Here is a 15,486-nt window from a genome sequence, read left to right on the forward strand (position 1 = left end):
AACATGAACAAACACTGAACGATTGTCTTTTTATTAACTAACTGTGACGAGTGGGGCGGGGCTGAGAGCCATGGGAATGAAGCAAGGCTGGTGGAGTAATTGGAAATGAGCGACAACTGGCCACTCACCGGTCTCGAGTCCCACGGAGGTGCTCCGGAAGGATAAAGGGAGGAGTTAAGACAGTGAAGGACGAGAGAGGACCAGGCCTGGACTTTATTTTGTGTTTTGGTTCTGTTTGTGTGCGGCAGTTGTCCGCGAGGGGCTGTCGCGCTGTTTTGTGTTTATTTTATTATTAAAGTTTGATTTAAATGTTTGCCGGTTCCCACCTCGTTCTTCCCGACTTACAAACTGTGTTAGACTGGTGCCGAAACCCGGGAGGAAGGAGGGACACGCTGTCAGAGAGCCCTCGCTGCTGAGGGGCCATGATTGGGGAGGAGCAGGGAACGTGGGACTCGCAACCAGCTCCTCCCCAATCATGGCGGACGGCAGCAGGCTCCGGCCAACTGGCGAATGGGGCCGACTCCTCTGCCCCCTCTCGGATGGTAGCCACCCCTCCTCAACCCAGGAGCGCGGCAGCGAGCTCTCTTTCCCACCTCGTCTTCCATCGATCCAGCACCACCGCCTCAGGCAGCCACTTGCGGTCTCAGCAGCGAGGGCTCTCTGTCCCTCCTTCCTCCCGGGTTTCGGCACCAGTGTAACACAGTTTGTAAGTCGGGAAGAAGGAGGCGGGAACCGGTGAACATTTAAATCAAACTTTAATAATAAAATACACACAAAACAGTGCGACAGGCCCTCACGGACGACTGCCGCGCACAAACAGAACCAAAACACAAAATAAAGTCAAGGCCTGGTCCTCTCTCGTCCTTCACTGTCTTATCTCCTCCCTTTATCCTTCCGGAGCTCCTCCGTGGGACTCGAGACCAGTGAGTGGCGCAGGTGTCGCTCATTTCCAATTACTCCACCGGCCTCGCTTCGTTCCCACGGCAATCGGCCCTGCCCCAGTCGTCACACTAACATTAACACAGATTAATAAATGTATTGTACCATGTTCATTTGTATACTGCACGCAAGGTTTATTTGCATAGTCCAAGTCTTCTTCTCTGTTTTTTGTGTATCTAGGAATGTTCACATCGATGCTACAGTATCGCTATATCGATACTCAGAAGCTACTGAGTCACTCCACGAAACCGGTGTGATTTGAGTCCCTCTGACCTTTTTAAGTGTATTTTATCTATTGGGTTACAAAAATCTATTTTTAAAATCTTTTTGTATTAATTGAAATGCCTCCTTTAATAAGGTTTAAAAAAAACCTTAAAAACATGACATACATTTTATCTATATATTAGAAATTATCTTGTTTTTTTCAGTGGACACCACCTATTTTTCATGTCCCTCATGGCCTTCTATGAAAGTGTACTTGGGATATGAATAATAAAAAAAGGAAAGTCATCTTATTTCATGCAGTTGTTTGCTGAATCTCAGGGCAATGGCTCTCTCATGTGGAAACATATGAATAAATTAACTAATCAAAAATTTTGTCAAAGTAAAGGCATATCAAAGCTGAATATAAATGTAAAGGTTAGCACTGATGCTTTGGAAACTGCAAATTAATTTAATTTTCTTGTTGTTAAATCAGTAGAAGAACTAGCAACAAATTTTAATTCTGTTTGTTTATCACGATGTAGTAAGAAATTCATCATCTTTTTATATTTCACAGGTTGACAGATAAAATCGGTAAAATTATTAATCTATTAAACGGTTCAAAAGCTAAAGATATATTTGGTTTAGATGCTTCTTTTATAAAAAACATAGTGCAATGTTGGTAAGCCCAATAGTTAATTTGGTAAATGTATCTATTAAAACTGGCGCGTTTCCACAAAATTTTAAAACAGCTGTGGTGACCCCCGTTTTTAAGTCTGGGGAGACTGATGAGGTGTGTAATTATAGACCCATCTCAATTGTTCCAGTAATTTCCAAAGTTTTAGAAAAGTTAGTGGTTGAACAATTAATTAATTATTTGGAAATAAATAATCTGCTGAACCCTAAGCAATTTGGATTTCAACCAAAGTATTCAACAGAAATGTCTATATGTCATTTTATAGATAACATAAAAAGTCATTTGGATTGAGGAAAAGTAGTGGAAGCAGATTTTTTTGACTTTAAAAAGGCTTTTGATACTGTAAATCATGAAGTACTTATAAATAAATTGGAAAAATAGAACTTTTCTCAACAAGCTTTAAACTGGTTTAAATTGTACTTGGATTGTAGACAGCAATGTGTTAAAATTAATGGTGTCATCACTACAAAAATGCAAACTGGGTGTACCACAAGGTTCAATATTAGGTCCGTTGCTCTTCTGTTTGTTTATAAATGATTTACCTGAAAGTTGCAAGGAGGTTGGTTGTCAAATGTATGCAGATGACACAATTATTTATGTAACAGCAGAAACTTCTCATATGGTCTGTGTTTCCCAGTGGCTGCAGGATAACTGTTTAACTTTAAATCATGATAAAACCGTTTCAATGTGTTTTTCATTAAAGAACAAAGCACTGGATGTATTTAAAATCAAAATTGACCAAAAGGAAATCACAGAAGTGAGTGAATTTAAATAGTTAGGGGTTATAGTAGACTCTAAGCTTAAGTTTGATGCCCTTATTAAGAAAATGTCTAAGACTATTAAGACAAATTTGAACTGTTTTCATATGATAAGATCATGTATATCTTTAAAAGCACCTCAAATGTTTATGCATGCTATGATATTATCACATATGACCTACTGTGCGATAATTTGGGGTCAAGCGTCTCAATCAGTTTTTAAGCCTGTATTGTCACTATACAAACAAACTTTAAAGGTAATGGATCAGAAACCAATGAAATGGCATCATTGTAAAATTCTTCAAAAATATAATTTGTTAAGTTTTGATAATCTCTTAAAGTTTTAATTTATAAAAACAGTATTTAAATTTATACATGGCCTTGCCCCTGATGTAGTCTGTCAGTTGATACAAAAATTCAATAGTGATGGGGCAAAGACAAGAGGGGCAGTGAGTGGGAATTGTGGAGTTCGGAGATGCAGAACTACTGTGGGTAAATCATCATTTTCAGTGAAAGGTTCACATCTGTGGAATACCATGCCTGTTGATTTAAAGTTGCAATCAGCACTCACAGTTTTCTCCACAAAGCTGAAACAATGGCATAATTCTTTACAGCGATGTGAACATTGAGTATGTACCTCAGGTTTATTCAGGCTGGTTTAGTTTACATCTTCTTTCTGTATGCAGGTTGATTTACATTTTATTGTTTGTGACTTTGTATATGGGCTTAGGTATGACAATATGTATAACATATACACACACAGTTATTTGTGTGTGTGTATATATATATATATATATATATATATATATATATATATATATATATATATATATACACACACACACACACACACACACAAATAACTATATATAACTATATATATATATATATATATATATATACTATATATATATATATATATATATATGTGTGTGTGTGTGTGTGTGTGTGTGTGTGTGTGTGTGTGTGTGTGTGTATGTATATAACCAGGGATGAGGGCTGCAAACTAGCTTTATGCTGTATGCCCTATGTACACGGCATCGTTTGTCTCTGTGTAACAATGCCTAATGTATTGTCCCTGTTAAATAAACAAACAAATAAAAATAAATGAAAATTGGAAAAAAATCCATACATTTTGCTATTCTCATAAATACTTTTCTGTACTTTTTTGCTGGTAATGTTTTTTTTTTTCTAAGTAAATTCATGATTATTCCATAAAATCATATAATTTAGTTCTGTACCTCAGTAACCTCTCAACCCTGCTACACAAATCATTCTGCCCCCATAAAAATAATGAAATGATCCTTATGTGACATCATTAATAGGAAGTGACACCATATAACTCTTCTGAACAACATTGTGAGCAGACATAGTCAAGTTACCACCTTCTTTTATAACTATAACATTATTGATTTTGTGATATTGTGATTGTCAAGCTTAACGACTCAACTCTTTTACATCAAATAAAGATAGAAAACGATTATTTGTGAAAATGATCTTTGTTATTTTAACTATATACATCATTTCTTAATATCATGCAAACCATGTGCTCTCCTGTTATTTAGTACATTTAGCGCAGGGGCCGTTTTGAGCAAAAAATCACAACCCCGTCACACTCAACTCCTGAAGTCCTGAAGTTATCCAGTAATTTAAATGAATTATTATATATGATCAAGAAACTTATACCACATGCATATGTTGAATGAAGTAATGTCCATGTCAAAGCTATGTGTGTGTGTGTGTGTGTGTGTGTGTGTGTGTGCATGTGTGTTTTATCTAGATTTTCACATCTCAGTGTTCAGTTAATTCTACAAGCAATACCCCATAACGACAACGTGAACGAAGTTTGTTTGAAATTTTTGCAAATTTATATAAAAAAAAAATAATCACATGTACATACAGTAAGTATTCACAGCTTTTGCTCAATACTTTGTTGAAGCACCTCTGGCAGAAATTACAGCCTCAAGTCTTATTGAGTATGATGCTACAAGCTTGGCACATCTATTTTTGGACAGTTTCTCCCATTCTACTTTGCAAGACCACTCAAGCTCCATCAGGTTGGATGGGGAGTGTCGGTGCGTCGGTTTTCAGATCATTGTCATTCTGGCCATTCATTCAGGGCTGTTCTGGGTTTTCACTAGTACAAATACAACATTAGGCTGTGGAAGTATAGCCTTGTCTCTTGTACAATAGACATAAATACTCGGGGGATCTCGGGGGATTATCTTTCACAGGTAAAACTCAACCAGTTTGTTTCTGGTTGTTTTTAATCATTTTTAACACTAGGTTGAAAGCTTAATTAGCCACCAGTGTCAGACTATTAGTATCTAGTGATATCGCTAGTTAGCTGTGAAAGCTGAGACTTTATAAGAAATCAAAGTTTAAATGAATTCTTATTAAGTTTTAACGTATATTGTAGTTTATATCATAAACTAAATTGTTTTATGAGCACAATATGTACAGTGAGCACTTTGACAAGACTGCCAGGATTAGGGATGGAGCTAAAGCATCTCTCTTTAATTTCACTAACGTTATTTATTTACAAAGAGTAAGTTTATCATCACTTGATTATAAGGATTTCATAGATTATCATTAAACTGTGAACTGATTTTATATATATTTCCTTTTTAGCCAATTGCAAACAGGACAAGGATAGCCTTAAGGAAAGCTGAAGAAAGCCTGTACTCTGCATTTCCAAGAGACAAGGCTATACTTCCACCGCCTAATGTTGTATTTGTACTAGTTAAAACCCAGAATAGTCCTGAATGAATGGCCAGAATGACCCTGGTCATATTCAAACCACTATCTCTCTCTCCTCGGAATAGAGTTCCAGGAGCATTTTTTACCTTTGTAAGGGTAATTTTTATAACAATATCATTTAATATAATTATTATAATTACCTTATTAAATGTTTCTGTTGTTTATGTCAAATATTTGGAGGTGGTAATTTGCTGGATGTTGGTGGTGGAGGAGATTGTTGTTTATGTGTAGATCGATTTGAGTGTCCCGAAAAACGCGATATAAATGTAAGGATTTATTAATTATTATTATTTAAATATAACCAGTTTCTTCAGTCAATCACAATACTATAGACTGCATTTAAAATTATTTACACAGGCTGTTTAATGCTGATCATGTACTGTGTATTTACACAAAAGCTGCATAATGTAAATAGCCTAGAAATGAAAAACACAGGAACTCATTAGTGAGTCAAGCTGAAATATCATGACAAAATCATTGTTTATTATTGCCCTTGATGTTGTAATAATGATTATTAATTTTGATTAATAAAGTTTTTTTGAAGGGGAGCATCTTATATTCTGGTCTGTTAAACATAACTATACTTTGACATTTTGTTGTACAAGGTAAACTGAACACACTCACACCCCAAACATTCCTATGTATTAACATATATGGAAAATAAACAACTGTTTCAAAATTTGTGTTTTCTGCATGGGTGTGTGTAATTTGCATTGTAGAACAAAATGTCAAGCATCGTCAAGTTGTTTATATTAATTTACTCATTAATTGAATAAAATATAGGAAAATCTTGAGGGAAGCGGTGGAGAATTAGTCTTTATTGGTCAGGTTTTGTCATCACAACTAAACCACTCTATTCCCAGGGAAAGCTAGAACTGAAAACTGAAATAAAATGTATATCTTGAGCTGAGAGTGATTCAGAGGATTTTTCATTTTATATATATATATATATATATGTGTGTGTGTGTGTGTGTGTGTGTGTGTGTGTGTGTGTGTGTGTGTGTGTACATGTATATATTATACTTAAAGAGCTCATTAATTAAACACAATTTGGAATTCACATCCACGATTTTTTGTGTTGTGTCATTAGTTGCGTCTTAATTTGTTTAATAATTATTACAGAAATACTATTATAAAACTACATTTCACGATTATTTATTTTACTTTATAATTTACTATTAATTTATTCTTCTTTTATGTCTATTCTGTATTATTCCACCCTTGATATTACATATTCTTCTTGCTATTATTAATCTATTGTTGTTCAGTTATTTATTATGGTATTATTCATATTATACATATAATTTGTGCTATTATAAATCTATTATATCACTTATGTTATTGTACTGTTGTACTCGCTTTTTATATTATTCACTTTACTACAAGTTGTACTACATATACTTTTTAATTTTACATATCACTTTTACTATTTTTTTGACTATGCACTGTATCAGTGCATAATATTTTACCACTGTAACTGTTAGTTTTACTGGATCCATAAAGGATTATCAGTTGCATTTGTTATTGTTTGTTGTGAAGTTTATCTGTAGGGTATAGAGTGCTATCAAAATAAAAAGCAGACTATTAGTGTGTGACTTTTTTATTTGTATTCGCTGGTTGTATTCAATTTTCTCAATGATGGTAAATTATTAGTGTTTAAAGATGTACTATTTCAATTTTTTCCCCCAGTATTTCAAAGACAATGAGCTGTGTTCTGACAAAAGACTTTATAAAAACAGATTGTGACCTTAAGCACAAAAAAGCTAAAATGTTGGGGTTGAAAGCAATGAAACAACTTAATTTAATTTAATGTACATTCAAATTACATTACATGTATATGCCACAGTTACACATAAGACACTTTGCTGTAGGCCTATTCCACATAATAATATGCAATAAAACAATATACAATATGATGAGACGAGGGGGAAAAAAGATCGGATAGGGAAAGCTCTGGTTTCGTGTTGACGTTGCTCTAGTAACAAACTACTTCCCAAAAAAAAAAAAAACACACACACATTTTCATTTACTCCGGAAGTAAAGTACTAGTCTAGACTTACATCTTCTTCCGGAGCGCCATTAGACCCGCACTGAAGACTGATCCCCCTCCACCCTTGACAAGCCAAACATTTACTTCTGTCTATTTCAAACGTGAGTTAAAGTGTTTTTGTTTGTTTTTTTTATCGGCTCCGAATATGAGTTTATGAAGTAAGTATATGAGACCTCAGAGGTTACGATTATTGGTATATTTACACAGTTAAAGAAGGTTATTGGAGATGAGGCTAGCTAACGGTAGCATGCAAATAACTGCAGCTCTGTTTATGAACGTCTCATTTTCATACTTCACATTCACCTGAACTGATTCCCGTAGATAGTAGTGATTAATGTACCAATATATATTTTTTGTTTTTGTTTACCTGATAATACTAAATATTAGGTGTGCTGGAACAGTCGTTAAACTCGTTCTTCTATTTTGTTTCTTCAGTTATCATCAAGTAAGGCATTTTTGTTAATGACGTAAAATTCCCAACGTTAATAATGTAATTACAGGGTCACATGACTGAGAATGTGTTCAAGAAGTCGCACGTGCATCCATTGGGCTTGTTTTATGTGTTTGTTTTGAAAGGCGTTGTTTGGTGTGTCTTTTTATCTTACACCGTTAAACCTATGATTATTCAGGTAGGGTAAGGATAGTCAAATCAAGCCTAAGTAGGGCTTGATACCATGAAGTAGGGATATTATTGTGATATAATTCTCCTCTATAAAACAATAACAAAAGTAAAATGTTCGATATAATGTTTATGCGCCGCAAGCGGAATGAAACAGCACCATATAGTTAACTTTTTACCATGGTATTGAGGTGCTATTTTTGTGGTTTTAACTGTGGTTATCATGACCTAAATGTATGCTACTATGGATGAACAATGGTTAATTTTAATAAAACTCAAAACAGTCAGAATGATTACATTTCACCATATAAAAATGAGGTTGTTACCATTTTTATAGATTTAACTGTTTTTGATAATGAACATAAATGTACATCTGCATCCTAACTCCTAACTACTACTGTCAAATCAAGCTACTGTCAAATGTGCATTTCTAAGAGACTAATATATATATATATATATATATTTACATATAAAGCTACATATATATATCATTTCTAAGAGACTAATATATATATATATATATATAATCACCTATTAGAACATGCAGAAATTAATTTTTCTGTTATTTATTTTGTTTAGGAAAATGGATTTAAAAGTGTTGATGTTTTTGTAATGTTCTGACCATAAAGATTAGTTTGTAGTTTAAAATTAGATTTTTGTTTTTTGTTTCTTTTGCTTTTGATTAGGGGTGTGGATGTGGATTTAGATTTGATTTTGATTGTTATAATTATCAGCTGATATGAAAATTTTTATTGTGATAATTTTTTTGGCCATATGGTGATGTGATGATTTTTATTGTTATAATGTTTTTGGTTTTATGTCCTTAATGTATGATTTTGAAGATTACATTGTTGTTGTGTTTTTTTTTTTTTTTTTGATTTGTTTTGTATAGTAGGGTGTAATTAGGTGTCTTTTTTTTTTGTTTTTTTTTTGATTAAGTTAATGATAAGTTAATGCTAAAATTAATTAAACATAATTAAACTCTAAAAAGCAATATTTGAGATGCTGTAAGGTGTCCAACGATAGGGTATCAGGTGTCCTGCACGCTTAATGCAAGCAGCATCTGAAGAGTGCTCCTCAGACCTTTTATACCTTTTTGGGGAACTTCAATTACGTATGTGACATCTAATAAGGCAGATGTCATTCTTATGTCACTTCCTTCCTTATAAAGCACGCTTCCTCTTCTTCAATGCAGTTTTCATCTGTCTCATCACTGCTTGATGTTGCAACATGTCTCGGCCATCAATGTGCTTCATTCGGTTAACAGAAGTTGGGCAAAAAAGTTTTTGTTCTTGTTTTGTTTACTTAAATATCACAGATTGCAGAAGCTTTGTGTGCTTGTAACACTTTAGCTCCGCCCACAGCATGCCTCCAGGAGCTTGACTGTTTTCGAAGAATTGTTAAAGCTTTATCTGTTTTTAATAAATCTGATAAACTAAAATTTCTTCAGAGGTAAAAAGGATGCAGTACTACTCTATAGGGATAAACGTTAACTAGAGAAAGTGAAAGAAACTTTGTGTTATGTCCGCTTTAAAATAAATGAAGGGAGTATTGCAAGTACTTTTCAAAGCATTTAATATATGGCATTAACTTAAAATCAAGCATATAACATTGAAACAGGTAAAAAAAAAAATTCTCAGTAACAATCATGTACTCTGTCGTCCATATTTTTTCCCTTTTTTGGTTTCAATACATCTTCTCTAAGGACTGTATCTCTTAACATCATTTTAGGGCCACATTTTTATACTCTGCTTTACAATGGGAAAGTTCTGTTCAAATCTTTGCCACAATAAGGGTGCATGATTATTTCATATTGGCATGCTCCTTCTTTCTCCGTGAAGATACCCTTTGGAGGTATGGCCTCTCCCATCTCTTACACTTTTTTCAGTGTCTGATGGTTGGGATTCGGGTCTCCAACAAGCCCTTGGCCATCACCTTCTTTTTGGATTATTGAGACTCTGTCTCTTCCATCATATCCAGCAATGCCTCTGTCTATGAGATAAAACATCCTATTCTCTTTTAAATTCTTTTTAAGGTCAATTTTCTATTGTACCTGCAATGTAAAGCATATACAAAGATTTAATTTATCACCCTTTTCATGTCCAATATACATTCTTTTATCCCATCATATTACATCTCCGTTTTTTTAGCTAATATTTTTCAATTTCAATAATTATTGAAATAAATACTACTTCTCATTTTCAATACTCTATTGCCTCATTTCAATCATACAATGTCATTACAAATGTAATACATGTCAATTTCCTGATTAAAATCACATATTTTCCTTTTCAAACCACATGAATGTATATTTTCCCACTAAATATCATTTATTTTCTGCCTCTATCCAACATTTATTTTTTTTACCCCATAACCTTCAGGTTTCCTCGGAGCTTCTAAAAACACCATATAGGTCACAACCAAAGCTGTTATTCCTTTTGTTCCCATCATTGCATTATACCTAGTATTATTGCTCCTATAATTAACTGACAAGCCATGCAATATTGTGTTCATTATCGGCGATGTATCGTCTGTGATTATGAATGAGATATTGCGTAGCTTGTCAGTGAACTATGGCTCTGTGTAGTAAATGCTGCTCCATCTGAAAGCATGTGATGGAGATTTACTACTAATCACAGAACCGGATTTACTGATGAGATGTGCATGATAATTGCATTCGATTATTTGCACAGACCTAATATCGTGCATCCCTAGATCTTTTATAATCTCAAGATAGCCTTTTTGCGCCGTAGGGTATGTAATGGCCAATTATAATGTTCTATACATCTAGTTTTTTTTTTTTTTTTCTGGGCATTCCTCAGTTTTTTGTTGTTGTTATTTGGTATAAGGTCTTTTTCTGACCAGAATAGGTGCCAGGTTTTATTATGACTTTTGCTGTTCTGTTTGTCTAACTGTGCCAGTTTGGCCATGGAAAAGGATCTTTCCCTTTCACAGGGGTTTCATACATTGTATATGTATTTTTTGTAAAGTATTTCTGGCATTCTCCTTTTGAAGTTTAGTTACAGGTTTCTTTCTTATTCCAGTTTCTGTAGCAGTTATGTTTACTTGTGTTTGGTCTTTTTTTTATTCTCTATTATGAGTTTTTCTCCAGCACCTACATATTTGTTTCTGCTTTCCCTATGCCAAATCCATGTAATGTTAAATATTTCCCTTCTCAATCACATTTTACCATTGTACTTTTTACTGTTGTGTATTTTTTCACCATTTCTGTACATTTGTAGATTTAAAAAAAAATATATATATATATATATATATATATATATATAGTTTATATAATTTTTTTTGCATCTGAATACTTTTACATCTACTATAATACAATTTGCGACCTCATGTCCATGAATTTGGTCCACTTTAATCAATTGGGTAGCTAATTCAACTAGAGGCCATATCCCTACTAGGGAAAGGATCCCTGTTACCAATATTAACATTAATACAGGTTTTGAACATGGTTCTTTCCATTTCTTCATTTTTCTTGCTTAATCTTCTGGTTTGTCCCCTCCATCCCAATTTTCAACGACCATGTCTGACTCAGGAATATCCCTGCACGTTATTCCCCAGACAGGTCCATTTCAATCACACAGTTGAGTATTTTAGGTTCGGATGTTGTGGTCAAATTCATGAATACCTTGACTATCAGGGTCAGTCTGTGTGCTTGTAGCTCTTCTGTCTCTCCTTCCATAACAAGTTTTTGTGTGTAGACTTTGCACCTTTCTCTTTCTGAGGGCGTGCCCTCTTCCAGAAGTCTATAGGCAAACATCGCACCCTGCCAACCTTTTTTGTTATTCTGTTTAGCCATCGTTCTTCATCAATTTGTCCAAACTAGCATCTAATATTTCCATTTTCCTTGTCACTTTCACCTTGCCTGGGAAATTCAACTCTTTCTTGGTAATATATTTGTTCTCCATCACCATTTCCATTACCACTTTAACAATGGTTACAGTTGACCAGATAATTCTTTTTTCTGGTTAAATTGTTTGTCCGTTTTCATCAAAGCAAGTTTTAAGGCGCATATATATATTATTCTCCCAAGAATCCACAAATTACAGTTTCCTTCAACAAATAGCCTCTTGCATTTCAAGCTAACAAGGCTTCATGTTTTTCCATTTTGCCTGTCCTTTTCATGCTGTATGTGCGTAACTATGTTTGTTCTGCTTTTTGCAATTGTGTCACTATTCTAATAAACCCCCATGTGACTGTTTGAATCATTCTTTTAAGCTTTACTTCCTCTTTCTCTGTAAAGCCCAACAAGTAATGCTAAGTTAAACCTTTTGAGAAAACAGATTGCCTTAAAGGGGTCATTTGATGCGATTTGTTAATTTTTATCTTTTGAGAAAACAGATTGCCTTAAGATAAGATCCCTAAAGTTTGCAAAGAATAAAGTCTCAAACCCAAAGAGATATTCGCTAAAAAAAAAGTTAAGACTCGTCCATGCCCTCCTAAAATGCCTAGTTTAGACATACCCCCACATGTCTATAGGTGCATTCGAATTCATGCAGCACTGTGCAGACCGATCACTATCTGACTTGAAGCAATGCATGCCAGTTAAAAAATTTTGTCCGACTTGAGATGAATTCGAATTCATGCAGCACTGTGCAGACCGATCACTATACCGCGAGAGTGTTTCGAGAGCAGCCGGATGACTTAGGCGCCGCAGTTTCTCCAGAGCGACTGCAAGCTGCGATTTCAAGTTGCGATTTCTTCACAATTGGCCAGATTCACTGCATGACAACGATCATGTGTGTTTCGGGTTTATTCGTACCTTTTCGTTTTCAATAATGGCCACCAATCTGTGTTTTAGAATGTTTCAATATTTTTTTTTTTTTTTTACTGTAGTCGCACTGTTGTATTGAGTCAAGTTTATAATACAAAACTGATAAAAGCATATATACCCCCACTTTATTAGTATTTAAAATTAAGTATATGATTGTTGAACTGTATTCTTGAAAAGATGGTGCGGTATTAAGCAGTATATAAAAAGTTTTTTTTTTTTTTTTTTTTTTTTCATGAAAATGTTTCTGAAACATCTGTGTATTTGACAAATATTGCATTTATTCCCTTCATCTGTGATGTATGCTAACACTGCGTGAGCGTCACTAACGGGAGCAGAAAGTGTCCAGCTTGACGTGTCTGTTTTCAACTCTGCCCCCGACTGCAAGCAGCTACTCTCGTTGATCGCCATCTGTAGCTGTGCTTCAAGTCGAACGCACCTAATGTCACTGTGTGGGAAGCTTTGCATAACACTGCCCAAATGTTCACGCAAAGAAAGAAGGTGTAACTTTATTCTTGGTCCCACCGCAGTCGCCATGTCTTGGAGACGCTGTGTGTGTTTCGTTGTGAAAATGAAACTACTTTGTTTGGCCTTCCAGAAGAGGACACAACTAGTGGTTAAGTTGCATTTACAACACTGTTCCAGAACAGTTCAACACACATATTTAGATGTATGCAGCGCATTATATGTAGGACTGTTTCCTGATACTGGGACAGACTACATTGCTTGCTGTTCTGACTCACAGTCTGTAAGTACGTTTTCATATTTAAAGGATTTGCCACTGATGTTTCAAACGCGAGCTTTGAGCAGTGTAGAGTAGCGCTTGTTTGTTTGTTATTTCTCTGATAACAAATGCAGACATGGTCTTATGTTTACGTGGTTGTTTACGCCAATGCGTAAAAAGACAGTATAAGTCATTATAATCAGTATGCCTCAACAACAAATGCCTCGTTTATGGCCACAAATCTGTGTTTTGTCTCGTCATGCCGGTGTTCTGATCGGGAAACACATCACAGTATGGTGAGGGGCGTAACTCATTTTAAGTCTTAACAAGTATATGCAAAATATAAAAAGACTGATAGACAAACTGAATGATAGACCGATCACGATGCCGGCTCAACATCGTGATGTCTATCAGCTATCGGCGATGGCATCGTCTATCAGCCCAACCCTAACTGGTACAACGTAATGAAGACAGAACAGGAGGGTATTCTTAAGTGATTATTGAAATGCAACATTTACAAAATGTTTTCAAGCATAAAACATTTAGTGGGCTGGATAGTCAAAAAATATAACACTTAATCTTTAGTGGGCTTCACCAATTACGTTGAGAGTTCAGAGAGGCTTTATTATCATTTCAGCTCTATACAACTTGTACACAGTGAAACAAAACAGCGTTTCTCCAGGATCATGGTGCTACACAAGACATTTAAATACAAACTCACATTGTACTGTGCCGGGCTCGGGCTGAAATGCAGGGCTCTTAAATAATCTAACATAATACTAAAACTGGAAGAAGAAGAAAGTAAAAGTAAAAACTTGAACAAAAAACAAAGTACAGACTACATAAAGTGCATGTGTGCATGCCTGAATGAAACCGTGCAACAGCCTGGGACATTTCAATATATGTACATATGTATATATGTATATATGTGTGTATACTTATACATAGAACAGATCACAATATTAATAGACAAGGCACAATATTGAGGTAGATTTATGCAAATGTGCAGATGTGCAAAGTATGCAAGTTGGGTTTAAGTGTTTGTGATTTCAGGTATTTATAGTCTGGATAGTCATGTGTTATTGTAGTTGTCAGGTCAGTTCACATGGAGTTAGGGCTGGGCGATATGGACAAAAATTCATATCTCTGTATTTTTTGGACGATTTGCGATATACGGTATATATCTCTATTTTTGTATTTGTATTTTAAAAAATCTGTATTTAACCTGTAAGCCTTATATTATGTGCAAAAAAGGGTTAAAATCTAATTTAATTCTAACATTACAATCTAAAAACAAAAATAAGGCTTTTAAAGCAGAAGTTAAATTCACTAAACTGATCCCAGAAGGCTCATGCACTTCTTACAGAAAAATGAAAATATTTCCATGGCTTTCTAACATTTACAGTTGGAGAATATACCTGTGAAATTTAAGTTATGCATTCAGGAAGACAGCAGATCTCAAACACATTAAACAGCGCAAGAAGCATGTGTCTCTGTCAGCGGCACACGCAACCTTTCTGTCAGAGCATATGTCCGACCGAGCAGCTTAAACTAATATGCAAAAAGAAACTATAAACTGTGTCATACCAGTTTTTAAAGGTTTAAATATGAAGCTTGTCATGTATAGAACAAACTGGATTATGCGCTTTCTCCGCAGCAGCTCAGTCTGTGTCCTCTGCTATAGCCATTTTCAGATGTGCTTGTTTCAAAAACTACTGTATAACAATATAAACGGTATTGCCTCATATCCAATCACTTATAAAGTAAATATCGATATATCGTACAAACTCGATATACCGCCCAGCCCTACATGGAGTTGAGTCTGATGACTCGAGTGAAGAAACTGTTCCGCAATCTGACCGTGAGGGCCCGAATGGCTTTCCTTTACTTTTAGTATAACTCCGTAGGCTTTCTTTTACTTTTAGTATAACCATTTTCTTTCCAGATAT

At 34.9% G+C, this 15,486-nt stretch overlaps 2 protein-coding genes across 6 annotated transcripts in view; one reads left to right on the forward strand and one right to left on the reverse strand.

Moving 5' to 3' along the window:
* The window catches only part of LOC122136813, a 9,934-nt gene extending 9,457 nt beyond the window's left edge, over positions 1-477 (reverse strand). The window contains exon 1 of the mRNA XM_042721402.1: positions 346-477. Coding sequence (XP_042577336.1) covers positions 346-477 — 132 coding nt within the window. The remainder of the gene's footprint in view (positions 1-345) is intronic.
* Positions 1-15,486, forward strand: part of LOC109058512 (mitochondrial dynamics protein MID51) — a 50,182-nt gene that overhangs the window by 23,058 nt on the left and 11,638 nt on the right. For 4 of the 5 annotated variants that reach the window (XM_042720649.1, XM_019075705.2, XM_019075706.2 and 1 more), the window contains exon 1: positions 7,387-7,506. The exons of the other annotated variant lie outside the window; for it this stretch is intronic. The gene's annotated coding sequence lies outside the window, so the exon portion shown is untranslated. Of the gene's footprint in view, positions 1-7,386; positions 7,507-15,486 lie in introns of those variants that run through there. 5 annotated transcript variants of the gene reach the window in all.

The sequence above is a fragment of the Cyprinus carpio genome, chromosome B3, assembly GCF_018340385.1.
Source record: "Cyprinus carpio isolate SPL01 chromosome B3, ASM1834038v1, whole genome shotgun sequence".
NCBI lineage: Eukaryota > Metazoa > Chordata > Actinopteri > Cypriniformes > Cyprinidae > Cyprinus > Cyprinus carpio.